This window comes from Rattus norvegicus, chromosome 19 (assembly GCF_036323735.1).
Source record: "Rattus norvegicus strain BN/NHsdMcwi chromosome 19, GRCr8, whole genome shotgun sequence".
In the NCBI taxonomy this organism is placed as follows: domain Eukaryota; kingdom Metazoa; phylum Chordata; class Mammalia; order Rodentia; family Muridae; genus Rattus; species Rattus norvegicus.
Window position 1 is genome coordinate 67,461,205 of NC_086037.1, and position 26,911 is coordinate 67,488,115.

A 26,911-nucleotide genomic window follows, 5' to 3' on the forward strand; every position below is an offset into this window, starting at 1 on the left:
AAGTTTCAGCAGGATGGGGAAGGCAGTCCATGCACAGAACTGAGAGCCACACACGGGTTAGAGGGCCTGACACGACCAGACAGGACGAGGAGAAGCTATTAGGCAGGAGGGTCAACAGCAGGAGTGCAGAGGGGTCAAGGCGGGGTACCTGTGGCGTGGTCCTGCCAGGGGCGCCACCACTGTGTCCGTGGCGGGGAGGAACCCCCTGGGCTGTCAGGCCCTGTGGAGGGGCAAGGCAAGCGTGAACAAGCAGGGGAGGCTGTGACAGCAGCCTGTCTTGGGCACAAGGGCACATGGCAGGGACAGAAAGAAACACAGGACTCCTGCAGTAGCAAGGTTCCCTGTGGTGCCACATGTCTCAGAGCCCTGGAGGGATGGAGAGGGGCCACAAGTGCAGGTAGACGGTCCCAGGTGGCCATATGGCCTGCAGGGACAAAGGGGAACACACTGCATAGCACAGGACTTGGGTTGGGGCGGGGCCCCGTGATAGCACAAGACAAGGGAGTGGGACCTTGTTGCACACCGCTTGCACAGGTGCAGGGAGACTTGAGCAGCACACATGCCTGGATGGAGTGTGGGTGTGTCGGGGATACCCTCTGAGGTGGGGAGTCCTGTCAGCACTTACCTGGCTCCTGAGGGTCTGTGGACTGGAGTTGACCACGGCTTGCCTGGCTCTGCCGGTATTTCTCCTGTTTGGCACGGATGCGCTTCATCCTGCAGGTAGGAAGGAGCTCTGAGTGCCAGGCTGGCCAGAGAGGAGCCGAAGGGTCCCGAGCCCAGATAACACCTACTGTCTTTTCAGCTGGGCCAGGGACCTCTCCTCGGTCTGACGGTGGAAGTTGATGTTCTTTATGTTGGCCGCATTGTAGAGAGCAAAACCCCTGCAGGGAGGAGCAAGAGCTTAGCACTGATCTCAGACACGTGTGTTCTCTCCACCTCCGGGACTGGCTGGGCTCAGCCCCAGTGCCTAGAGAGCTCACCTGCCACCCACAGCCATTAAGAGTCAGTACCTGTCACCTCTTTATCAGGGGCAGAAAACCATCACAGAAAAGAGCATTGGGGTTGGTAGGTGACACTGCTGACCCTAAGTTTAGCTCCAGGGGCAGAGACCTGTGCTGGGAGCATGATACCATGTCTCAGCCCTCCAGCCGGGGGACACTCAGGACACGCTGCTACCTTCTAGTGTGTCCAGCCATGGGCAGAAAGGGTGGCCATGATAATACCAAGGCACCAGGGGTCCTTTCATGTCCCTTTTGGTGCTGGGATCAAGTGGAGACGCTAATGTAGAAGAAACCCCTGCTGAGGATGGATGGGGGAAAGCTCTTCTCCACCCCAAGGAGGAGCATCTGGGCGGACCTGGAGGCCTGCAGGGCCGTGGCCTTCAGGTCAGCACTGACGTGCAGGAAGTAGTGGCTGAGAAAGACGCGCCGTTGTAGGAGCAGGAAGAAGAAGCAGATGCTGTCCCAGATGATCCCGGCCTCCTCCACAGGCAGCAGGCAATCCCGGTCCCTGGTCTTCATCTCTTTGGCTGTGGGTTAGAGGCCAGCATGGCTAGGAGTCAGCACGGGAAGCAGTGGCTCTCCTTGCGCCTGCCCCTCCCCCACATCCCTCGTCCACACTCACGGTCATAGTAGCCTTTGACTGTGCACACGAGGCTGAAGAGCTGGATGACCCAGCAGAAGTTGCTCTGCATTTGCTCCACGAAGACACAGGACAGGAGCTGGGGGGGTGGGGGCGGGAGTGAGGAGGACAGGTTAACCGGGGGGGGGGGGGCGCTGGGGTGGGCTGGGGCCGGGCTGTGTGGGCGAACTGCTCACCGACAACATATTCTTAGAGATGATGACGGTGACGTTGTAGAGGATGAGGCAGTCCCACAGCACGAGCTGGGCTCGTGTGTCCTTCTGCAGCAGGGTGGTGCCAAAGAGCAGCAGGTAGAAGCAGGCCAGCAGGTACCCCAGCCCAAAGATGCTGATGCGGGTGGCCCCTGTGACAAACACGACCACCAGCACCAGCCAGAACAGGTAGCGGAAGACGGCCACCTTCAGCATATCCAGATAGGACCTGGCAAAGGGGGATGTTACTGAGGTTACCGGCTCGCCCCAGACAAGCCCCTTGGCAAGTGCCTCAGAGTGGTCAGTGTAGGACCCACCTGCAGTGGATGAAGTTGGGGATAGGGTTGGGCTCCCCACGCAGGGGCTCCAGGTGGTCAGTGTTAACGCCAGCCATGCGCTGCCATTCTTCCGTTTGCTCTGCGGAGAACACCTGCCACTGTTGGGAGGCGCAGAGTAGCAGGAGGAAGTCACCTGCAGGACAGGAGAGGTGTTCAGGGGCCTGGGGCCTGCAGGCAGAGGAGGAAGAACTCCCACTTCACAACCGAGAAAGCGTCTATCCATGAAAGCTGGGAACGGGGAGGCATCACACTGAGGACACACCAGTCTGTGGGTGTACTGTACACAGGCACATGTGTCAGGGAATACAGGCTGCCGCGGATGCCCCCTGCACCCGTGAGGCCATTGCGTGCACGCCCGAGAACACACGGGTCTGAATCACTGTGTGTGCGCACATACACTCCAGGACATGTTTTGTGTGTGTGAGGATCAGACCTCAGTCCCATCTCGGGGAGGCTGCGGGTGACATGGCTCTCCCATGGAGTGAAGCAACACTCAGCTGTCAACAATCGGAACAACTGTCCTCTTGCTGGTTCCAGGCAAAGGTCCCTGAGCATCCAACGAACGCCCCGCCTGTGAGTCCTTACACACTCTCTCGGCAGGTACCCTGAGGTAAGGATGGGGGGGCACTTACTGATAAGGTTGGTGGAGTTGGGGGCCCTGAAGAAGTCAGGGAGGTACAGCCACTTGATGAGCGCAGAATTCATGGGGATGGCCTGGCTCCAGCGCCACGGGTAGTCTGTGGGTAGGGAACGTGTCAGCCAGGGCAAAGGCTGTCCTTATCCCTTCTGCTGCTAGGAGCCCCGGAGGCCCGCTACCATATCATATATTCACGTGTGGTCAGAACCTGTTCTCACCTCACTCTCAGTCTCTGGGACCTGACCCTCAGATTCAGAGAGTCTAACAGGCCATGATTTCTAAGCAGAAGCTACACCAGAAGACCATGGTGAGCCTCACCTGAGACAGGGCAGGTACCTCCCAAGGAGATGCCAGTGTCTGGGATATATTATGGTTCATACGACTTAACAACAAGAAATAATAAAACACAAAGTGAGAACTAACCAGACACCCCCTCAGCTACTATACAACCTGGATGTGGTTGCCGAGGCAACCATGCCTGACAGGCTCCAGAGTGAACAGGAACACCTCAAGGGCCCCGCCATAACCTCTCACAGAAAGCACAACATCAAGAAAAAGAAGCTAATTGCAACAGAGACATACTACACCACTCCACTCTGTGACATTACTGAACCCAGCAGATTTATGGAGGAGGAGAGAGAAGGGACATGCGGGGTTGGGCATGCTTCTGGAGAACCAGAGCCCTCTAAGAACACATCTGAAATGTGTGGAACTGTCCCAGGTACACAGCCCACTCAAGCGGGGGACCTCCCAGGAAATCTCACAGGGAAGAAAGACTGTCCATTCACCCAGGACACGGAGGACAAGAAAAACCCCAGGAATCACCCAGCTTGGAAGAGGGAGCAGGGTGAGCCGGGGATATTTACTGAATGGTCACAAACTGGGACAGGAGGACAATCTGGGGACCTGAAACACTTTCCACTCTGTTCAAAACAAAGAGTGGGCACTGGGGTGGAGCTCGGTGACTGAGCGCTTGCCTAATGTGTAAACTGTGGGCTCCACCCCCGCCCTTAGGATGATTAAAAAACTTTAAATACATAGTTGAGAAATTCAAGCTTGGGCTGGAGAGATGGCTCAGTGGCAAAGAGCAGTGGCTGCTCTTCCAGAGGTCCTGAGTTCAAATCCCATCTCCCACATGGTGGCTCACAACTATCTGTAACTACACTTCTAGGGGATCTAATATCACTGTATACACATGGTACACAGACAAAGCCTTGGGGAAAACATTCATATAAATAAAAAAAATAAATAAATCTTAGAAACAAAAAAGAAAAATGCAAGCTCTCCCCCACTGAGAAACTAAAAAGCCTTCCCTGGAGCAGCAGACGGTCACCTTGTGTTAACCAGGTGCCTGCTGCACCCAGATGTGGGCAGGCGAGGTTGCTTTTGAACAGGTCAAATGAGCAGTCATGGGCCACACCAGGTCCGCAGCACCGCCATGAACTATGTGCCCATAAAGTCCCTCATGCTTAACCGGGCACATTCAACCTCTGAGGCATGTGGCAAAGCCACCAACCTGGCTGTCCAGAAATGTCACAGGATGGGAGAAGCTTCATGAAAGAGACAAGAGAGCACAGGAGAAAGGCCGAACTGAGAACAGCTACGAAAAAGAGCTGGGGCCATTTCGCTACAGACTACACACTTGACGAGGATACTGCTGCCGTAGGCTGTCAGGAGGGGCTGTGTCACTCTGCCCTCAGGAAGCCAACCTCGAGCCAGGACCGTGTGAAATATCACAGCTCTAGCTCCAATGGTCCGAAGAGAATGTACAGGCTACAGAGGATATAGCGGGCTCCCTTGGCGGGAATGTAGACGTGGAGCTGTGCCAAGGTTAGGAGAGCGAGGAGGAGACAGCCCAGGAGTTTCTGTGCCACCACATACACCGAGCCCCTCGGCCTGTGGCTTACCGATGCACAGTGCGGGAGGCATGCCCAGGCACAGCAGGTACTGGTACAGCAGGAACAGCGTGAGGAACAGACAGTAATTGGGCCAGAGGCGGGCGATGGCCTCACGGCGCCGGCGTGTAAGGATGGCCACCAACCAGCAGCCGTGTAAGATCACCATGAAGTTCATGCGTTGTCCGATGACATTCACGGCCATCAAGAAGCAGATCTGGAGGGGGATATAAGGGGGTAGATATGACTCCAGGTCCACCCGCCGTCCTAGGACAGCGGAGGCGAGACATATCTCCATCGGAAGCCAAGGCTCAGGGATGAGGGGCCCCATAGCTGGGGAAGACCTTAGCCTCAGGTCTACTCCTGCCAGGGAGGCCCCAATCCAACCTTCTTGACCTTCCTGGGCATGTGGCAAACATCTGGGCTAGCCTCAGGGTAGGCTGTGCTTAGAGTACCCGGGCATCATTAGAGCTGCTCAGTGGAACCCCCTGCTGTCATTCCCGCCAAAAGGACACCCAGCTCACCTCCAGCCCGAATTTGTAGAAGAAGAAGTTGATGAAATATTTGAGGCAGCTGAGTAGGTCCTGGTCCAGCCTCTGGCGGGTGCCATCAGCGCACAAAGCCTGGGCGGGCAGAGGGGCCTGCTGGTGCTGCCGGCGGTAGTGCTCTTGGCGCCGGTACACCACAGCCTCAAACACCAGCAGCAGAAGGATCTGCAGGTGGTTCTGTGAAGGCGGGGGTCAGGGATCAGTGGGGACCATCTGGGGCCATCAAGGACCATCCGCCCTGGCTGGCAGTCCTCACTCACCTGGATATAGCCCAAGTTTGGGTAACCCTTCCGCACCCCAAACCAGTTGGCAGGGTCAACGGGGCCACGGTACAGCAGAGACTGGCTGATCTCCAAGGGCTGCAAGTTGGTATTGTTGGGAAAGGGCTGCAAAGAGGCGTGGGTGGAATGGGGATTGTAGGCGCTATCCTTTCTATTTTTTTTGTTTGTTTGTTTGTTTTTTGGTTCTTTTTTTCAGAGCTGGGGACCGAACCCAGGGCCTTGCGCTTCCTAGGTAAGGGCTCTACCACTGAGCTAAATCCCCAGCCCCTATCCTTTCTATTTTTAAGATTTATTTACTTATTTACTCATTGTATGAGTACACCATCACTGTCCTCAGACACACCAGAAGAGGGCTCTGAATCCCATTACAGATGGTTGTGAACCACCATGTGGTTGCTGGGAATTGAACTCAGGACCTCTGGAAGAGCAGCCACTGCTCTTAACCGCTGAGCCATCTCTTCACCCCCACCCCCACCCCCACCCCCGCCCCCACAGGTGCTATCTTAAGCCCATCCCACAGCTGAAGCACCAGGTCGGGTCCAGGGCAGACAGGAGCTGCTCTGCTAGAGGTTCACAGGGCTGTCAGTCTCGGGGCCACCTCGATGGGGAAGGGGGTGGGTCAAGGCCAGGTGTGAATAGGAAGAATGAAGCCAGGTGAACCTAGGCACAGCTGTCCTGAGGGCCCCCTTGGCTCTCCCTGCAGGAGCCACTGACCCCATCGCTACGTTCCATAAGGAATCACTGGAGCTGCGGCAACTCCTCAGGCGGCCCCTGGGCCCTAGGGGCGCCCCCATGCCTGTACCTCGGTGCAGTTACTGGAGTACTCGTGTGGGTTGACAATCTTCAGCTGATACAGCATCTTGCACACGATGATGATACAGGTCCACACGGTGGACAGGCAGGAGGCCATGGGCCGGAAGCGCGGGTAGGGCAGGGCGAAGGCCCACAGCACCACCAGCAGCAGGTTCATCACGGACACCTGTGGAGAACAGAAGGCAGCGGGCAGACCAGGTGGCACCGGGACTAGACTGCTATAACCCAGCAGGGCCTGGTCTAGGGCAGCCACCAACGCCGCCAGGGCAGGAGCAATCCTGCCTCAGACAAGGAAACAGCCCAGACTGGAACACTCACTTCTTTCAGGGCCACCCAGACAGTGTAGAGAGCCACCAGCTTGAAGACGTGAAGCTCGAGCAAACATCGTACGAACACCTGGATGCGGGTGAGGACGGCGGAGAAGCTGGACGCTAGGTCCAGCAGCCGGTCGGCCACCAGGCCCCACTTGCTGGCTGTACCTGTGGTGGTGGGGCTCAGTGAGGAGGGATAGGCCTTGATGAAGAGACAGACAGGAGGGATAGGCGGTGAGGCTTAGTAAGGAAGGGGAGGCTGGGTGGGATTTAGTAAGGGGGTGGAGTAAAAGGGGAGAGGGACTCAGTAATAAGGGGGGGTGGAGAGAATGGGGTTCAGTGAGGAGAGGCAAGATTCAGAGAGAGGGATGTATGTGGCTTGGTGAGGAGGATGGGGATGTGGTGCAGCTTGGTATAAAGCAGGTAGACCTTGGTGAGGAGGGGACCGAGCTCAACAAGAAAGGGTAAGGGCCACAAAGGAGGGAGGGCTGGAGCTCTTGGGGTTCCTGTCTGCCTTCCTCCAACCGATATCCAAGAGGTAGTAAAACTGAACAGAGATAGGCTTCTTAGCACCCTGTGGGCCTCGTGGGGCTGTGTACTGCCCACCCCTTCCAGACTCACCCTCAGGGACCTGTGTGGTCTGGTGGGGCCCATCCATGCTCTGCCCGTCATCCCTGAAGACTTCCTCCTCCTCCTGATGCTGAAGCAGAGGGGCCTCGCTCACTGTATCCTGCCTGGGAAAGCCCAAGAGTCACTTCCTGCCCTCGTTCCTGTCTCCTGCTTCCCCGAGGCAGGCCCCTGTCCCCCGTACAACATCTCTACTGGTCCACCTGTAAACTCTAGGCCAAGCCTGCACGGGTTAAAGCAGCCTCACGGCTTCCGCTCAAGCTCAGGATGGTCGGCTAACTCTGTGACACAGCCCCCAGCGTCACGCCCAATCCCACAAAAACACCCGTGGCCCTTGAAGGCAGAAAACCTGTGAGCCCAGCGAAGGCGGCGTGTGCCTGGCGGGGGCACGTGCTCCAGGTCGGTGAGCTGCATGAACGGCCTGTGGAAGTAGTGCAGCTGCAGGATGCAGGCCAGCAGGAAGAAGCCAGGGATGAGGATGCTGGAAAAGAGCTCCGACACGCTGAACTGCTCCAGGCCCAGGTCGCCCAACCTGGCAGAAGAGAGCCATCAGCCCCTCAACTCGGGCCTGCCCCGGGCAGCCATCGTGAACGGGAGCGGAGAGTCTGAGCTCGGGACAGGGACAAGGAAGGTGCCGCTACTGCCTACTCACTGTTCATCTGTGAAGCCCGTGAGGTTGCGCCAGTAGGTGGGGAAGTCCTGGAACTGGAAAGTGTACACGGCGATGAGCACGAGCATGGTGTAGGCCACCACGAGCCACCAGAAAACTCGGAGCAGCTTCCTCCACAGAGTGTAGTAGACCTGCGGGTGGCGACTGGTGAGCGGGGCAGGTGAGGGACAGAGCCCACCCCCAACACAAGCCCTACCTGCCCATCGCTGTGGGCACCTGGAACAACGTGAGGCACAGCAGGAAAAGGAACATGTAGACGATTTTGTAGACCACCAGGCGGCCAGCGAAGCTGACCACAATGAACATCCCAGCGCACACGTAGATCCAGTACTTGACGTAGATGCCCGTGACCAGCTCCCCCAGGCTCCTCAGCAGTGTCTGGGTCTGTGTGGGCTCTGCAGAGCAGGAAGAAAGGCGAAGTGAGGACAGGGAATACTGTGTGTGTGTGTGTGTGCAGGCTCCATCCCCCCACCCTCCCACTTCCCACCCCCATGCCACCCTTGCATGCTACTCACCTGTGTCGGACACTGTGACCTCCAGCAGCGTCGAAGGTGCCTTTCTCTTCTTCAGCAGCTTCTCCTTCACGAACTGACGCAGGAGCAGCCAGAACGTGAGCAGATACAGCAGCTGCGGGGAGCAGGGGCGTCACCGAGGGCCCAGCCCATGACTCAGGGCCTGCGGAAAGCCCTCAGCCTCTTCGCAACCTCAGATTCCACCTCACTAACACTCGTAGGACTACATGGTCACAGATCCAAGGACGTACCCGACCGAAAGCCTCACAGACACAGGCTCGAAACCTTTCATCCTTCAGCCAGACTCCCGAGTTTACGCTCGCAGGCGTACAGACGCTTACAGTCGCTCATGCTGGCACACACGTGAGATGTATTAAAGTCCGCCGGGTTATGGTGGGCAGGAAATGCTACACCTGCCTCATGCAGGGATGTTTGGGTGATCCAAGAGCCAAACGGACTAGACCTGAGTCATGAACACTCAGTGCCACACACAATGGAGCCCTGTCAGGCATGCAGAATACACACAGGCACTCAGCATGGAGGACATTGTGACCGCATACCACTCCTCACAACATCTGTAGCGTAGGGTGGACCCACAGGAACCCAATGTTGGCTTCTGACACACTCTCTCCTTCAGTCTCCACTCAACTAAGCCAAGGGCCAATCAGCAGAGCACTGGTATCTTCCTGGGCTCCCAGGGAGAAACCCAACCGCTAACCAGATACAGCGGGTGACACTCACCATGGCACCAAGGTCCAGGCAGGGGTAGCGTGTATGCTCCAATCCCAACTGATGTAGACTGACAGGGCCCAGGGTGGTGGGCAGCTCGGGGAGCTCCATGGCCCACACGTACCGCAGGCAGCAGAGTGTCAGTCCGTACAGCAGGATGCAGGGTGAGCACAGCATAGCCAACTGGTGGCGGCTGCGCACGGTCCAGATGAGGCAGGCCCAGAGCAGCAAGACGAAGGTCAGCCAGCTGTGGTACATGATGCTCCACACCTGGACAGCCAGGGTTAGTCAGCAGGGACTGCATGGGATACCTGGCCAGATCTTCAGGCCCCCACACCCCCAAACTGGGCTCCAATGAGGTAGCCCACACACAACGTGCGCACACACACACACTGCATAGTTATGGGATGTTGGTGACTGACAGTGGCAGTTCCAGCACTGTTTCTGGTGACTGGGTCTCAGTTTTTGAAATGAACTACATCCCACCTCCTGCTTTCTATAAGACTGCAGTGGCCCCGGGGGCGGGATGGGGGAGGGGCCAGGGTGGGGCGGGGCCTGGCCGGGGGCGGGCCTGGCCGGGGGCGGGCCTGGCCGGGGGCGGGGCCGGGCCAGGGCTGCTCCTTACCATCATGGCGATCAGAGCACACACATAGCTCTGGTCCAGGATGAGGTGGCCCAGGCCATGTAGTGGTGACATCTCTTTCAGCTCAGCCAGCCTGGGGCGTACTGGGGGCGGCACTGATATTAGCTACCACAAAAGAACCACGTGGAGTCCCTCCCCCATTCTCAACGTGGGCCTAAAGGATGGAGCTGACTATCTGCAGAGGCAGGGCTTTACGGGTGGGAGGGGGGCCCCCCCGCCAGGCAGCCACAATGAATGCTGGCCAAAAAGCAACAGAAGAATCTGACCCTTCTGGAATGTCGTGTGAGCCTGGCCTCACTGTTTAAGAGCCTGATGCAAGGCTGGAGAGACGGACTGTAGCTCAATAGTATCATGTCAGCCTGGCACTCAAGGTGCCGTAGCCGATCCCCCAATATCAGAAAACAATCGCAACGCCGAAGTTCAAAGGAGAGAGAACTGCGAGGGGCCTCCTCAGCAGGGTGAGTGCCTGGCACCAAGTCTGAGGACCAGCATTGAAACCCCACAGTAGAAAGAGGGCGCCTGGCTGGAGAAATGGCTCAGCGGTTAGGAGCACTGACTGCTCATCCAGAGGTCCTGAGTTCAATTCCCAGCAACCACATGGTGGCTCACACCCATCTGTAATGGGATCCGATGCCCCCTTCTGGTGTGTCTGAAGACAGTGACCGTGAAATAAATAAATAAATAAATAAATCTTAAAAAAAAAAGAGCCAAATCTGTAAGTTATTCTCTGACTTCCACATGCTAACACCCCTGCTAATTTAATTGATTAATTAATTAATTAAAAATGTAATTAAGGATTTTTTTTTTTTTTTTTTTTTTTTAGTTCAAGGAAAAGAAATAAGGACCTAGAAAAAGACCTAGCAGTCTCCACAGTAATGCAGACCAGCGAACCCACCAGGCCAGCACTCTCAGAATGACAGAGGCTCCTGGGGCCTTGAGCCATGGGTGGCTGCTTCCCACCTGAGAGCAGAAAATGGGAAACCTGGCGGGCCACCCAAAGGGTCTAAGAGGTCCGCTATTCAGTCATAGGACTGGCCCTAAGAGGTTCAAGCGTATGCGTATAATACCTGTGGCCACCAGGGGGCAGCCTAGACTTGCCCACAGAGAGATCAGAGCGAATGGGCGCCTACTAGTAAATGTTCACAGGAGGGCGTGCATCCCACGGCCACAGAGCCTGTAACTCACCAGGACGCTGGCGGACGGGGCTCTGGCTGGTTAGTACATGCACGGTGCAGTTGTCAATGTCGGGTCCAGTGGTCGTGGGCGTCGCACCCTGCAGAGGATACATGGGTCAGACAGCCGCTGCAGCTGGCTCCCCATGACTTTCCAAAACCCTTGCTGGGTGAGACCTGCTCACCTGGGTGGTGCCCCTAGCCTGGGGCTCTGGCTCCAGCTGGTCCAGTTCCAGTTCATGCTCCTCATCCTCCCTCGGGATCTCCTTCCTCTGTAGAGATCACAACCCTGAGTGCAGTGCCGGGGCTGGGAGTTCCCAGGACGCCTCACTGGTGTGCCAGATGCCAACAAAGGTGACAGCGGGGACTCACCAGCTCTGAGAAGCGGCCCTTGCGGAGCTTCAGGAGAGAGGTGGCTGTGTAGTACAACAGCAGCAGGATACCGGGGCTCACGTAGATGGGCCAAGCATGCTTAGTGTTGAGTACCAGCACGTTGGGGCTGGAGCAGTTAGGGATGTCTACGAAGTTCTTGAGACCAAATAGCCTGTTCGGAGAGGGCACGCCACTGACTGCCGGGTCTGTGGGCAGCAGAGCTACGTACGGCTGGATGGGAGGGCCTACGTGAGAGCCTTACCTGGCCCAGAGGCTGCCAGGAAGTAGCACGCTCTGGACAAATGGTGTCTGATAGCAGTATAAACAAACAAGATGGCCGGCGCCAAAGCAGCTCACCATGACGCAGAGGGTGTTAAAGCCCAGGGAGCTGAGAGGAAAGTGGCAAGACCACCAGGTGCAGATGGCCAGGAACACCATCAGGTAGACGCTGGAGAAGGCCGAAGGATGGGCTATGCCTACAGGGGGGGTGGGGGTGGGCACAGGCGCTCTGCGTCACTCCTGGCCTGGCCCATCAGGAAGCGGAGTCACCCCCCCCCACCAGCACCTCGGTTCCAGGCAGTGCCAAGATGCTATCCCCTACCCCAGGGTGCCCAGGGTACCTGCGAGTGCCAGTAGCACGATGACCAGCATCCGTCCGGAGGTCACCAGCAGCCAGTGCGCCGTGATCCGGAAGCGAGGGGCCAGCCACAGCCTGCGTTTGGTTGCCAGGGTGGGGGCTCCCTGCAGCCCTGCGGCGGGGGCAGCATCTATGTCATCCTCCTCCTGCTAAAAAGTCATGGGGAAGTGACGTCAAAGTCATCACCACGGAGGCTGCTCCAGCCTCTTCTGCCCAGTTGAAGTAAGAGATGAGGCCTGTCCCACAGCTGCCCCACTGATGTCACCCACAGCCTGAAACGAGCCTTTCTCCCTTCTCAGAGTGCGCACCCCCAAAGCCCCATCCTATCTGAGTCACAAAATCCTGTCAGGCGGGGTATGGGATATCCCAGCTATCCTGGAACACGTGGAACATATCTTTCTGCCCCGTCAGGGCCAGGATGCCCTAAAAGACAAGACAGCCACCCAGGTCCCAGATCTGCCCCTGAAGATCCTGTGTCAGTTTTGTGGGGTTCCTGGGAAGGGGCTCTTTTAAGACAGAGGGGGAAAAGGTTGAACACTCATTTTTCAGAGCCACAATCCTTGATCCAGAGATGACAGATGACTCCCCCAATCCCATAGATCAGGGAGAGCAAGGGGCTACATTTGTACCCTGTGGGGCTTCTAGGGGGTGAAGGGGACTCTGGGGGACACAGCAGCATCAGCACCTCCAGCTCTCCAACTGAGCACTTCCCAGCCTTTCTGTAGCTCAGAAGATGCCGCGTTTAGGACTGCCGCTAGCTTTGACCCTCCAGAATGACAGAAGTGATTAGTTACGTGGGATGAAATGGGACAGTCCCTGTCTGGGGCAGGAGACCGACACTCAACGGGACCTGTTTTCCCTGGCACTGATAGAAGGTTTCCCAGAACAGAGTTGGATCCTAGGTCTCAGAAAAGGCCAGGGTATGGCAGAAAAGAACGTGGGCTGTCGTCAGCAGCCTTAGCTCAAGCCAGCTTCTGGCAGCCCATGTCCCCAGCTGTGCCTGTGGGCACAGTTGAGGGGATCCTGGGTTCTTAGGCTGAGTGTCCTGACTCTGGAGCTAGATAGATGGCATGGGCACCTCCAATAGGCTCCATACTGTCTAGCCTTAAGAAAGTGACTTAACCTCTCAGGCGGCTTCCCATCTGCAGAGCAAGGTGGGGAGTCTGGGCATAAAGAGGAGCCTGAAGAGCCTGCCTGTCCTCACAGGCCATCAGCTGAGGCGGCTATCAGGGTCCCAGAGTTCATAGACTAGAAGCATGAAGATTAGAGGCCAGGTCAGGAGACAGAATGGTTGGTCTCTGAGCTCACTCCTACAAGCCCAGAGAAGCTAGGACTAAGGCCAATGAGGATGTGGGCGAAGGATGGAGGCATAGCTATCCTTCCTGTGCTAGTCTAGGGGGAGAGCATGCCCCGGCGGGGGGTGGGGGGGAGAGATAAGATGACCTGGCCTAGGCCCCGGGAACCTCTTGAGAATCACTGAGACAAATGAGTAATTCCAGGCAAAGGAGGAGAGGGACAGCTGATGACAGGGATAGATGCCCCCCCCCCAAGCTACCTGATCCTCACTGCTCCACCCAGCCCCCAACCTCCTGAGGCTCCTGGAGTCCCTACCCCTCTCTGGTTTCCTCTAGAGCCCAGCAAGTGTCAGGTGTTGATAAATGGGTTCTGGGACCTGTTGTGTGAGAATAGCAGGGTGTGCCTGCACTAAGACACCTGGGTGGCCATAAATCCTATCTCAGCTCGGGGGATGGGGGAACAGGCTAAGCCTGTCATGGTGTGGGGAAGCTGGACCACAGCCCTGGAACAGGGCTCAGCTGAGTGTCGGCTGTGGCCCCTGGGAACCCATCTCACCCCAGAAATAAGTTTGAGACAGCCTCAGGTCATGCAGGGAGGCAACCATGACCCCCTCAGGCCCTAACCCAGTTTGGCATACTTCAGCTTGCCCGATACCCACAAGTGACAGTTCCCATAGCACAGATCTATTGGGGTTTCTGGTGTCTAAGAACCGGGGTCCTGCAGAGCAGGCTCCAGTGGACAGAGCCACAGGTCTGAGAGCAGGAGAATGGCAGACCACGGTTTCCTCTTCCATGTCCCTCCTCACTTGCAATATATAAACATCCTCCAAACAACTACAAAAGTCTAAAAATGTCTAAAGTGTTAAAATCAAAACTGTCACTGGGCAGTGGTGGAGGGCACACACCTTTAATCCCAGCACTCAGGAGGCAGAAGCAGACAGATCTCTCTGAGTTTGAGGCTAGCCTGGTCTACAAATCAAATTCTAGGACAGCCAGGGCTCTGTTACACAGAGAAACCCTGTCTCAAACAAAACAAGACAAATAAAATCAAATAAAATACATCTAAACCGCCACAGTGGGACTTGAACCCTAACACCCTCACCACCATCTCGGCTGCTGCAGTCCCTTACCAGCTCCTGAGTGCGCTGGCTCTGCCGGGCTTTCCTTGTGAGGCGTCCACAGAGGCCAAGGCAAAGGGAAGATGCCACCAGCACTCCCAGGTCAGGTGCCACCAGTCTGGTGGTGTTAAAGATGTCCTTCAGGTCCAGCCTGTGAAGGGCAGGGAGAGCAGAGTGAGAGAGGGAGGTGAGGAGATGTGAGGCCGTCCCTGGGACTCAGAAACCCGTGTGGGTGGGGGGCTCACAGGGGTGCAGAGGGAATGAGGTTCTTACCTTGTAACCCCTATGTGTTGAGACACGTTTGCCCAAAGGCTGCTGCCTGTAGAGAAAAGGATTAAAGAAGGAGGTTTGAGACCAGGCAGGGTGCCCAGTGGTTGTTCTCGTGAGATCTGGGGACCCTGCGGGCATGGCAGCTGGGGATCTCACATAGGATAGAGTATCAGTGATTCCAGAATGTGACCTCTCCCCACCCCTTTTTGAGACAGGGTCTATTATATTTAAGATTTATTTATTTATTGTATATTAGCACACTGTAGCTGTCTTCAGACATACCAGAAGAGGACATCAGATCCCATGACAGATGGGTGTGAGCCACCATGTGGTTGCTGGGAATTGAACTCAGGACCTCTGGAAGAGTAGTCAGTGCTCTTAACCGCTGAGCCATCTCTCCAGCCCTGGGTCTCTCTGTTATAATCCTGGCTAGAAGTTGCTATGAAGACCAAGCTGGCCTCAAACTTACAGCTATCCTCCTGCTTTTCTACCTCCCAAGTGCCATTCTTGGCTGGAAATGCCATCTTTTTTTTTTTTTAAGATTTATTCATTTATTATATATAAGTACACTGTAGCTGTCTTCAGATACACCAGAAGAGGGCACTGGATCTCTTTACAGATGGTTGTGAGCCACCATGTGGTTGCTGGGACTTGAACTCAGGGCCTCTGGAAGAGCAGTCGGGTGCTCTTAACCGCTGAGCCATCTCTCTGGCCCCTGGAAATGCCATCTTTATGGACAGGGGAACAGAAGGCAGCCAGGTAGACTCATGCTGACTGGTTGGTGTACTGGCTGTGAGTGGCAGGAAGTCTCAGGGTAGGTGGGGCTGGAAATGGTCCAGGAAGCCGGACCGGACTCCAGAGTGGTAGAGACTTGAAGCCCAGGACTTTGACACATAAAGCTAGGGTGCTGGTATCACTGACGAGAAGACAGGTGCCCCTGGAGACGCTGTGCACAGGTACAAGGGCAGGGACACGAAGGACAGACAGGGACACGGTGGAGCCCTGGTGTTATCCAGACACACAAGTAGGCTACAGGCAGGCATAGGAGGAAGATGTTGACAGGTAGACACCAGAAGCCCTGAGACTGTTCCACCCGATGCCCTTCTGGGACTGGCACGGCCCCACTGACCACATCACTGCCAGGAGCATGCGGACTTGGCCATCTGAGTCGCGCATAAATCATGGTCAGGCGCCTGGGTGCAGCCCATATTGGGTGAAGCCTGGGTAAGGCAGGGTGGCCCAATGAGGCTGGAGATGGGAGGTTCCCAGCTGGTACCCTCATCCGCTCTGCCCCAGGACTCATGTTTTCCCCACCCCACACCCCAGTCGCTCCTCGATCACTTACAGTTTTGTCCCAGAAGCTGGTTCAGGCGAGGCATGGTATGTAGGCATATCTGGAAGGCAACATGGGCCACCAGGAAGAGGAGGCTGAGGCAGAGTAGTGCACGAAGCAGGCGACCTGTGTGACCTGTGACGGAATGGGCAGAGCACGGATCAGCGGGATACTGCTTACCCTGATAGCCTCCAGGTAGACCGTGCGCTGTCCACGTGCCTGAGACACACGCTCAGCGTGCACACAGGCTCTGAGCAAGGGGACCAGCTGCGAGGAACCAGGACTCAGTGCCTTCCAGGAGGCATCGGAAGCCACCAGTGATGAGAGTGACCCACAGGGGGGCTTGCGACCTACCGGGGGGCACCTACTGGTGCTTGGTTGACAGACACTCTTGTGACTCTGGTTTCTAATGGAGAATGTCAGCCTAGAATGGGGAAGGGACTGGCAGAGACTGTTCAGGGAAGTTTAGGGAGCAACCTTGGCACAGACGCTACACTGGCCTTGTTCCCTACTATCCTGGCACACACAGAGGCACCCTGTTCCCAAAGACCAACACTGTCCAAGCCCCTGAACAGGTGGGACACCATCGAATTTTCTTATTCAGTTAGCGTATAGGGATCCCTGCTAGGTCTTGGGAACGAGGAGAAGCAAACAGAAAAACAAGAAACCCTATCTACCACAGCTATGCTCGCCTGTCCCTGTGTGGAGGCTGGACATGAAGTCACAAGGAGGGTGCTATCCCAGAGAAGGGGCCCGGGCGGTGGGGACCAAATGCCTCCAAAAATGTGGGCTTCCAGCCGCCTCCATTTGGGGTGCTGCAGAGCCAAAGCCTCCAGCACTCATAGTCACACAAAGCCATGGCAAACAGGAGAGAGTCCCCAACTTCAGGGCCCAGAGTAGCAGCCCTCTAAGATCTTGTTCCACTGATCACTTCATGGGAAAGACAGGCTGGGAGTCATCAAACCAGGGGACCCTTGTCACACAGGGACACGCTGTGCTTGGCGGGTTGTACATTCATGCTAAATTTGTTCCACAGCCGGATTCTGCCACCAACCACTCCAGCTAGCCCACCCAGCAGAGAGGCCCTTGGCTGCAGACCATAGCCTCCTCAGGGACGACTGCCCTATGAGACCTAGGTGGACACTGGGGTTAGCCTCTAGCTCTTCACCTGTGGGGTGGACAGTCTGGGGCTAGCCTCTAGCTCTTCGCTTGTGGGCGAGCAGTCAGCCCACTGTAGCAGCTTCTGTCAAATCAGGCTCCAAGGCTAAGGAGGTCATTGTCATTGCAAACCTCAGAGCCATGGGTCTCTCACATATAGCACTGACCTTGGTCCCCGCTGGGCTAGCTTCATTGATGACATCCACTCCTTTTTTCCTCCCTGTAGGTCCCACCCCGGAAGGGTCTAGCGCTCAGCCACACTGTGCACCTGGCCCAGTGCCCTGTCTCGCTGGCTACCTGAGCTAAGCCTTGAGCAGGAGAGTAGGTCCAGCTACTCTCCAGTGCCCAACCTCTGGAAGTGTATCAGAGAGTGAAGGAGAGACAAGCCTGACCTCTTCTGGTGTGTCTGAAGACAGCAGCGGTGCACTCACATACATAAAATAAATAAATTGTTAAAAGTGTGCACTGTTATAGGTGCTTCCTAGAAAAAACAGGAAGTGAGCTGCCCCTCTCCCCTCCAGACATTCTAACAGTAGAGAGAGTAGCAGACTCGTCACCTGACCTGTGCCTTGACCCTGCTGGAACTCCTAAAACCACCGATGGGTCAGCTCGGGCTCATGGGTGCCTCTCACTCTCTCCTTTGCTTCCCTGTATTCTTGCCTCCTTCCCACCTTCATGCCCCATCCCCAGTGACCACAGCCCTCCCAGGACTCATGCAGGCTGGATTCTTGAGCACTCCCGGCCCCTAAACAGGTTCCCTCAACAATATCTCATGAGCTGTTGGCAAACACTGTCCTTCTAATGTGAGCTGGCCAGGGTGTGCTGCCTAGGGTCCTAGAGAGAGGAGGAATGTCGTTTGTACATCTGATTCCACACACTGACAGGACAAAGAAAGGATATGGTGGAGAATGAGCCCAAGAGTCTGAGCTGAGGATCACCCGGGCAAGGAGAAGTTGGGGAAGGTTTCTCTCCGTCTACTTTGGAGAAAAGCTCGGATAAACCTAGAGAACAAGAAGCCAGCTGTGACCCAGCTTCCCAGGGTGCAGGAGTCTGTCCTGAGAGGGCAAGGACCCCAGTAACCTACCAATCAACTGTTTGTCACCCTGCTATCCCTCCCCCAGTCACACAGTACCTAACAGCTAAGAGCCACAGAGATGAGTGTGTGTGTGTGTGTGTGTGTGTGTGTGTGTGTGTGTGTGTGTGTTGCCAACAGACTGGTAAGGCTAAGGCTGGAGCAGGCCCCCTGAGGGAGAGGAATAAATGGAGGGCGGCCAGTTCTCAGGGGCATCCTGGGAGGTAATTCCGCTAGGGCAGGGAGTCAGCTTCCTAACTCTAAATTACAAGCAGGCGGCTGGGAGCAGATCCCACACACCCTAGGTTCTGATACATCCCAACTCTGTCCCGTCCTGCCTTGTCCTACCTGGAAAGTCAGCCCTAAGCTGGCCTAGCATCTCCTTCTCGTGTAGCCCAGCTTAGACCCAGCCTCTGAGAATTAGGCAGCCGCCTACTACATGGGGAACAGGGCCCAGCCGTGTCAGACCTTCCAGAAGCCAGTGCCAGGGCAGCAGCTGTGCAAATCATAAAGGCACACAGGGAGCTCCATTCTGCACCGCCGGACCTCACATTTTCCTCTCACACCCGGAAAAACCGGGCAGCATCATGTCCCTGAAGGGCCTCTGAGGCTGGACAGATAGAGACTTGGAGGGTCGAGAGGGAAAAAGACTTCCCACCCTGCTTTCCGAGTCTCCCTCATGATCCGTCCTGCCTGGCTGGGAGTCTGTGCCTCCCACGGCCGATCAGGAGTATTTCCAGCTGTTCACAGGGCATGAAACAGCCTTGACACACAAGTTGTTTCCAAAGAGGGCCTGTGGACAAGAAGGCCTGGGCTCTATGGTGAGCAGAGTATGGAAGCCAGACCTTCACCGAAGGCTCAACACAGGAAAAAGGACCCTGTACCTAGGCTATGTGTCTTAGAGGGGCCCAGTGTCTGGCTGGCTTCATGCCCAGTGGCTGCCCGCACACTGTTTAGGCTGAACTCTTCAAATATCTGTCCCTGCATCTCCAGATCCTACCCACTCTCTAAGACCTTCTGGTTCCAAAGCACACCGGGCTGGGCACCTCCCTGCGACGGTTGGCAGAACGGTGAACCCAGAGGCAGCCCTGCCCAATCTCTGCCCTTAAACACATGTGACTCACATGGCAAAGAGACCAAGGCAGAGTGGTCAGTCTGATGTCACAGCTAACAACAAGAGGAGTCTGTCCTGGAGCACCAGTGGCTGTCTTCACAGAGCATTAGCAGTGAGGAGAGCTACAGAGCCATGGGATGTGGAGAGAATTCAGTTAGCCATCGTGGCTTTGAGGTAGAAGGCGCCATGATCCAAAGATGCTCCAATGGAGGAAGAGCAAGGAAGCTGATCCCCGAAGCCCTCTGAAAAGGCACAACTGGGCTCACAACCTGACTGCAGCCCTGTAAGCCGGTGGGTGTGGCTCTCGGCAGGGCGACTTGTTACAGAAAGTCCACTCTTACTGGGACCCACGCATGCTGAATCCAGCACTCGAGGGCAGTGCCAAGGCTGTAAGTGCCTTCCCAGGCCCCAGGCTGTCACATCAGTCCCAGCCCTGACCTCTGCTGACCCTCAGACACTTGGCTGTGACGCTCGCAGTGTCTCCTGAGGCAGGGTCTTTCACTTCAGTGCTGATGTCCCCCAGGTCACTGCCTTGAGGATCTGAACCACACAAACTCAGAAGGCAAGAGAGGGGCTTCCCTACTTTAGGAATGCAGGTCCACTAGGGGACGGGTCACTGAGCACGTACCGAACACCACAAAACAGACTCTAGGCACCTACGACATAGATACCAGACCTGGGATGAAGGGTTTCAGGATGTTCTGCCCCTCTGAGGCCACTGCCTCAGCTGCCTGGGCTGAGAGGACACAGTGGTCCTAACCAGTCCCACATCATCTTACATGGAGACCTGAGGCCCAGCAGACTTTCCTGTGGTATCACTGTCCACTCCCACGTATGGGCACAACGTTGGGACTGGCCTGCATATCATCTACTGTTCGGAAGGCAGAAAACAGTAAAACATACCCCTGCCCAGCTCAGACCCTGATGAAACCCACTGTGGCCCAATTCCACATAGCAAGATGGTCCAAGGTAGGACGTGGCTTTACAGGGTGAGAAAGACAAGCTGGCCAGAGCCTCTCTGGGCAGAACAACATGGTCAGTCCTGGTAACTTGCCTGAAGGAATGGACCGCAGTGCAGATCCCTAAACCTTCTACCTGCACAGGACAACTAGGACCTAAGGACCTACTGATTCCCTCTGCCTTCCTTTTTTTTTTTTAAGATTTTTTTATTCTATTTATATGAGCACACTGTAGCTGTCTTCAGACACCAGAAGAGGGCATCGGATCCCATGACAGATGGTTGTGAGCCACCATGTGGTTGCTGGGAATTGAACTCAGGACCTCTGGAAGTGCAGCCAGTGCTCTTAACCACTGAGCCATCTCTCCAGCCCTTCCCTCTGCCTCTTGAGGGATGCTCAGTGACAGATGGGGATCCACATCAAGGAAATAGGGCCACCTGTGGCAAGCAACCAGCAGTAAGAAACAAACTGAACTAGCTACAAGTGTAGCCGGAGGAGTTACCCAGGCTGCTAAAACTGAGCCAAGCCTGTAGCTTTCTGTAGGGTACCTCTCCAAATACCCAGCCCCTACCCTGTGGTCAGAGCCCCCCAAGGAGCTGGGCTCCATCCCCATCCTGCCCCTTACCTGGTATGCTGTGTCTTGAGGGGCCTGGAAGCCAGGGTAGCAGCAGTAGAAACAGCAAATAGACCAACGAGAGAGCATTGAAGCGTAACAGGGAGGCTAGAGGGGAGACAAATGGTTAGTACACCAACAAACAGTAGGGGCAGCCCTCACGTGAGGGAGCAGTACCTCCCCGGTTCCCCTTCCTCGCCCTTGTAAGCCTGCTTACATAAGGCTTGTGCACAACAGACAGAAAACCCATGTTCTGGTCATCAGACGCCCAGGTTCCATGATACCGCAGGACGGTCCCAAAGCAATCTGCATACTCATACATGTACACACACAAGGTTCTGGCCACTCGACATAATCCTACCCACGCAGGGCTCTGGCACCCGTCCCTCCTTCACTTGCTTTGCCGTCTGTTTGAAGTTCCGTTTATTGATTGGCAGGCGGCTCAACTGAGGAATGGTTCCACATACTACCATGTGGGAAGTCACTGGGACAGAGCTCTGGCACCCCTCCTGAGTCACTGGCAGAACGATGCGGTTCTGAACTTGGCTTCCCACCACTCTGCCTGCACGTGTCCCCGATACAGCATAGCTTCTCTCTGAGGACTTCCCTGATAACCTGCTGCCCTACACCGTCCTGCTGACGTCTGCCAGGGAAGCCAAAGGACCTGAAGCCCTAGGCAGATAACGTGGCTGGCCATTTCCCAAATGAGTAAGTTTCTTCCCAGAAACATGGGGTTTTCCGGGAGATGAGGTTCTGGGACCCTGTTTAGTCCTCAGTCCCAGCCATTTCTACCTGTGTTATGGGTTTCGAAAGGAGCCAGGACAAAGAAGGTCTACATGCTGTGTGAGAGAGCCCGGCCACACACAGTACCACTCACTACAAGTTGTCTCCATGCTGTCCACCTCCCACCCCCCTCCGGCAATTGCTATTTTCAGAAACCGACTGCCCTAGACAACTAAGGTTAGCAGACCATGAGCAAGGAGCCAGGGTGTATCAGGAACCCCGATTCCCTCCTGGACAAAGTAATCCCAAGACTGGACTTTCTGTGACCAGGAGCGTTAACCCTACTTCAGTATCCCGCTGAGAGTACTCTCCTCAGAGTGGGCCTCCTCCACTCATCCTCCTCAGCTATGAGAACCACGCAGAACCGACAACAGACCTGGATGGCCAGGGTAGACCTGAGCTTGGGGACAGAAACTGGCCTCAGAAACAGGCTCCTCCAGAAGAAAGTGGCAGAGACTCAGAGAGCACAGGTTAAAAAATTAAAATATTATACTATAAGTGATATTGCCTGTGATGGTTTGTATATGCTTGGCCTAGGGAATGGCATTCTTAGAAGGTATGGTCTTGTTGGAGTGGGTGTGGTCTTGTTGGAGTGGGTGTGGTCTTTTTGGAGTGGGTGTGGCCTTGTTGGAGTAGGTGTGTCACTGAGGGTGTGGGCTTTAAGACCCTCATCCTAGCTGCCTGGAATTGAGTCTTCCACTAGCAGCCTTCAGATGAAGATGTAGAACTCTCAGCTCCTCCTGCACCATGCCTGCCTGGATGCTGCCATGTTCCCCTTGGTGATAATGGACTGAACCTCTGAACCTGTAAGCCAGCCCCAATTAAATGTTGTCCTTAGAAGACTTGCCTTGGTCATGGTGTCTGTTCACAGCAGTAAAACCCTAACTAAGACATTGCCAGTGCCAAAACCAAACCAAATAAACAAACCTAAGTGGAACCAGTCACCTCCTCAGGTGACATTGCCCACTTTGGGTGAGGGACTCCATCTGAATTCAGCTTGTACCCTGACACAGTCTTCCTCCAGGATCACAGTGGACATAAGATGTATCCAAACTTCCAAGGGCACTTGCTTCCCCAAGGAGCCTGCAGGGACTGGGGGTGGGGTGATGGCCATGGCTGCACTTCTCTTGGCTCCCAAGGGCTTTCCTGGAGTCAGGGTGCTGTCTTCTTCCTGACATACATTGGCTACCACGCACGGCTCAGTTCTCTCAAATCAAATCTCAAGTTTTCAACAATGATACATTTAAAAGAAAAAAATCAATCTCCTCTGGCCCAAGAGGCAGGAGGGAAGTGCATTTGTGGCAAAGCTGTCTGAAGGGCTTCACTTCTCAACCCAACCAGGGCAGGCCAGCCCAGCGTCACAGAGACAGCATCCTCCCTCAGACTAGCTGGTGGCTGCTTCCAGTCAGGTGGATGTCTGCCCAGCTGTCCACCTGTCTATGTAGCCAGCCTGTCTACCTATCTATCCAGCCACCTACCCACCAGTCCCTCCATCCATGGGCCCACGATGAACTCTTTCCTATCCAACATCTCTGATGTGACAGGTCCTGCCTCTGAGGACATTGGTTTGATCTCATGAACCAGGAATGCCAGCACTGAACCAGTCCAAGTATGTGAGGGGCTGTGATCAAAAGCCTGTGACATGTGCCATATGAGCACAGGGACCTAAGTTCAGATCACCAGAACCCATGTAAAGAGATGAAACACCAGGCTAAGGACGGAGTCTTGGTGGCTTGCCTCAGAAGCCTGATGACCCAAGTTTAGGTCCCGGGAATTGTGCAAAAGGCAGATGCAGAACTACTTGTCCCTGCAATTCCATCCCACCTGAACCGGGAGATGATGGGAGGGAAAGAGAAGAGACTCGCCAGAAGTGATCAGGCCGGCTAGCTTAGCAAAAGCAAACAGGGACTTGCAGAGAAAGCCTGTGCCAAACAAGGCAGAAGGTGAGGACCGACACCCAAGCTCGCCCTTTGACTTCCACCAGCACGCCGTGACATGCACGTAGCTGTGTTCACACACGTATGCACACTTGGATAATACACGGTAGACTGATGCAGGTGTGAAACGCTGTGTGTGGTAGGCAGCATGCACCTCTAACTTCATGGGGAGGCGGGTGGCTATGGAAACAGCGACGGGTGGATCCCCAGAGCTTGCTGGCCAATCAAGCCAACCAATAAACTCCTAAATAAGGTGGAACGCAACTGAAGAAGACTCCACAAGCACAGACCGTGTAGGGCGGCCAGCACGGATGGGCCCTGGGGAGTGGGGACGGATAATTACCCTACGCCCTGCTTGGTAAGCTTAAAGTTCAGACCCTGAGGCTCTTTGTGTGTGTTGGAGGTGGAGGCGAAGTTTATTTATTTATTTTTAAAATTTATTTAATACTTAATAATAATTCTTTGGTTTCCGGGCAAACATCCCCCTCCCCCCTCCCCTTCCTTATGGGTGTTCCCCTCCCAACCCTCCCCCCATTGCCACCCTCCCCCCATAGACTAGTTCACTGGGGGTTCAGTCTTAGCAGGACCCAGAGCTTCCCCTTCCACTGGTACTCTTACTAGGATATTCATTGCTACCTATGAGGTCAGAGTCCAGGGTCAGTCCATGTATAGTCTTTTTTTTTTTTTTTTTTTTTCGGAGCTGGGGACCGAACCCAGGGCCTTGTGCTTCCTAGGCAAGCGCTCTACCACTGAGCTAAATCCCCAACCCCATGTATAGTCTTTAGGTAGTGGCTTAGTCCCTGGAAGCTCTGGTTGCTTGGCATTGTTGTATATTTATTTTTTTAAGAATTATTTATTTTATGTGTATGAGTACACTGTAGCTGTCTTCAGACACACCAGAAGAGGGCATAGGATCCCATGACAGATGGGTGTGAGCCACCATGTGGTTGCTGGGAATTGAACTCAGGACCTCTGGAAGAGCAGCTAGTGCTCTTAACCGCTGAGCCATCTCTCCAGCCCAGAGGCTGAAGTTTAACTGCTATCAAGTTTTAGTCAGGAAAATGAGATGGTCCTAAGGTGGCCATTAGTGACATAGGAGGATATGCCTAATGCCACTGCACTATCAAAAATAGATTAAGGTGGCAAACTTCGGGCTGGAGAGATGGTTCAGTGGTTAGAGCGCTGGCTGCTCTTCCAGAGGTCCTGAGTTCAAATCCCAGCAACCACATGGTGGCCCACAACCATCTGTAATGAGATCTGATGCCCTCTTCTGGTGTGTCTGAAGACAGCTGCAGTGCACTCACGTAAAATAAATAAATAGACCTGCATGCTTGTGGAAATGTGATATGGGCTACGGAGCTTGAGGCCTGGCCTCCCCCACTTCTCCCAACCCCTGGTGGGGCCAGGAGAACCCTAAATAGCTATGCCAAAAGTAGGAAAAGCAGGGTGAAGCAAGTACCAGGGACCTGGCGGAGGGCAACACCCAGCCCTGCCTCAGTCACACAGGTCCGTTTGGGAGATGCGCGCGCCGTGTGTTTTTCCCTTTCTCCTGCATCTTTTCCTTCCTTCCTTTGTTCCTTCCTTCCCCTCAGCGCCGAGCTGGCCCCATTGCTGTACAGATAAATAAAGGATATGTCCTGAGACTGAAGGAAACAGGCTCAGAGGCACAGCCGTCATCCCTCCCAGATTATTACACCTCACGAGCGAGAAGCCAGCCAGGAGAGCGAGCCCCGCCTGGGTACAGCCCTTGCTTCTGAGAAGAGAGGGAAAGAACACTAAGAGGCAACATAGCCAGGCTGTGTCAGAACACCAGGCTTGCCGGGTGCTCCCCCGGTCCGATGGGGTATTGGTTGAAGCACACTGATGTGACTGTCATAAGACTTTAGTTTGGGCCAAGGCCAGAGGTGAGACATCATTCACTGCAAGCAGCTGAGAGGGACAGCCTCGCCTTTGTCCTTGAAGGTTAGCTGCAACCTGAGTGCCGGAGGAGGGGTCGAGGGGTTGAGGGGCCGTGGTTGACAGAGAGGGAAGAGCCTCGGCCAGCTGTGGTGGGGCTGCTGGGCAAAGCCTGTGATTTCACAGGAAATAGCCTTTCCTGAGCCAGCAACAATAGGACAGAGGCAGGAAGGGCCCCTTGCAAGCTAGCACACGCTTAACCCTTTATAAACCCTCATCCTACAGCGCAAAGCTCAAGACCCTTGCTGACATCCACGCTGGGGCCCTCAAGCCATGGCTGGGGGTAACAAAGCCAGGCTTCCCTGGACTCCTGACCCGGAGCAGAGCAATGTCTGCTCTTAGTGGGAACTGGGTCAGCGAGGGAGGCTTAACGGTAATAGGACCACACACAACTTTTAGAGTACACCTCCCACCGTGAGGCCTGCAGATAGGGCTGCCAATGACCTCAGCTACTCCTGATCCACCCAGCCTGGCCCAAGGGCTAGGTAGGAGACAAGAATCCAGTGGTTTGCCACTCCATGGAGGCTCTTTGAGCAAGCTGCCCCCATACGTCTCTGGTCAAAGAAGCCTTACCCTTACCCCAAGGCAAATGCCAGACTCATTCATAAATGGCTCTGGAAATGGGTCTGGGGCACAAGGCCCATCTGCAGGGAGCTTCCCTTGCCACAGCCAGTGCTGGACAGACAGAAGGAAAGGTGCAGAGAGGCAGTGTGTGCTAGAGAGGGCTGGCTCCTTTAGAGAATAGCTGTAACAGCAGAGACAGCATACTGAGGGGTCACACTAGTCTGCACCAACACAGGGGCCAACTGGCCCAGGCAGAGACAAGTGTCATGTGTAAAAACAGCGTGGTCTCTTCGAGGGAAGACCTAGTGAGGAGCAAACACACTTCACCCTACCACCTCAGCCTGGCACAGACACAAGGTTGTCATATAATCCCCCACCCCACCATTGTCACTCCTGTCTTCACAAGAGAGGAGATAGATGCCTGCCCTCCCAACCTCTAGGCTACCTGCCTGAGAATGAGACAGAATGTACCACAGGGGGAGAGTATTTCTAGGCCAAAAGAAAGTCCTCCATGAGCAGGGAGAGCTGGGCAGAGGCCCAGGCAGAGGGCAGGAGAGATTAGGCTAACCGAAAGGACTGTATCCCATCTCTAGGGCAGGGCAGGGTAGGGTAGGGTAGGGCAGGGCCTGCTTGGGACCCCGGGGTAGCCACAGTCTCAGCCCTGGAGGAAATAGTGCTTAGACAGGCAAAAAACTGCAAGGCAGAGCGGAGCCTGGAGTCTT

General features: G+C 55.2%; 1 protein-coding gene across 6 annotated transcripts in view; it reads right to left on the reverse strand.

Moving 5' to 3' along the window:
- Piezo1 (piezo-type mechanosensitive ion channel component 1) overlaps positions 1–26,911 on the reverse strand; it is a 62,228-nt gene that overhangs the window by 8,085 nt on the left and 27,232 nt on the right. For 2 of the 6 annotated variants that reach the window (XM_008772626.4, XM_063278152.1), the window contains exons 2-30: positions 20,962–21,057; positions 16,046–16,168; positions 14,704–14,749; positions 14,443–14,581; positions 12,001–12,166; positions 11,643–11,856; positions 11,381–11,552; positions 11,194–11,280; positions 11,022–11,109; positions 9,819–9,919; positions 9,206–9,463; positions 8,468–8,579; positions 8,169–8,347; positions 7,935–8,083; positions 7,632–7,814; positions 7,277–7,389; positions 6,663–6,823; positions 6,334–6,510; positions 5,511–5,636; positions 5,227–5,427; positions 4,715–4,919; positions 2,803–2,907; positions 2,150–2,303; positions 1,818–2,061; positions 1,624–1,720; positions 1,357–1,528; positions 792–881; positions 626–714; positions 149–220 (exon numbers count right to left, since the gene is read on the reverse strand). In XM_008772626.4, the coding sequence (XP_008770848.1) occupies positions 149–220; positions 626–714; positions 792–881; positions 1,357–1,528; positions 1,624–1,720; positions 1,818–2,061; positions 2,150–2,303; positions 2,803–2,907; positions 4,715–4,919; positions 5,227–5,427; positions 5,511–5,636; positions 6,334–6,510; positions 6,663–6,823; positions 7,277–7,389; positions 7,632–7,814; positions 7,935–8,083; positions 8,169–8,347; positions 8,468–8,579; positions 9,206–9,463; positions 9,819–9,919; positions 11,022–11,109; positions 11,194–11,280; positions 11,381–11,552; positions 11,643–11,856; positions 12,001–12,166; positions 14,443–14,581; positions 14,704–14,749; positions 16,046–16,168; positions 20,962–21,057 (4,119 nt within the window). 6 annotated transcript variants of the gene reach the window in all.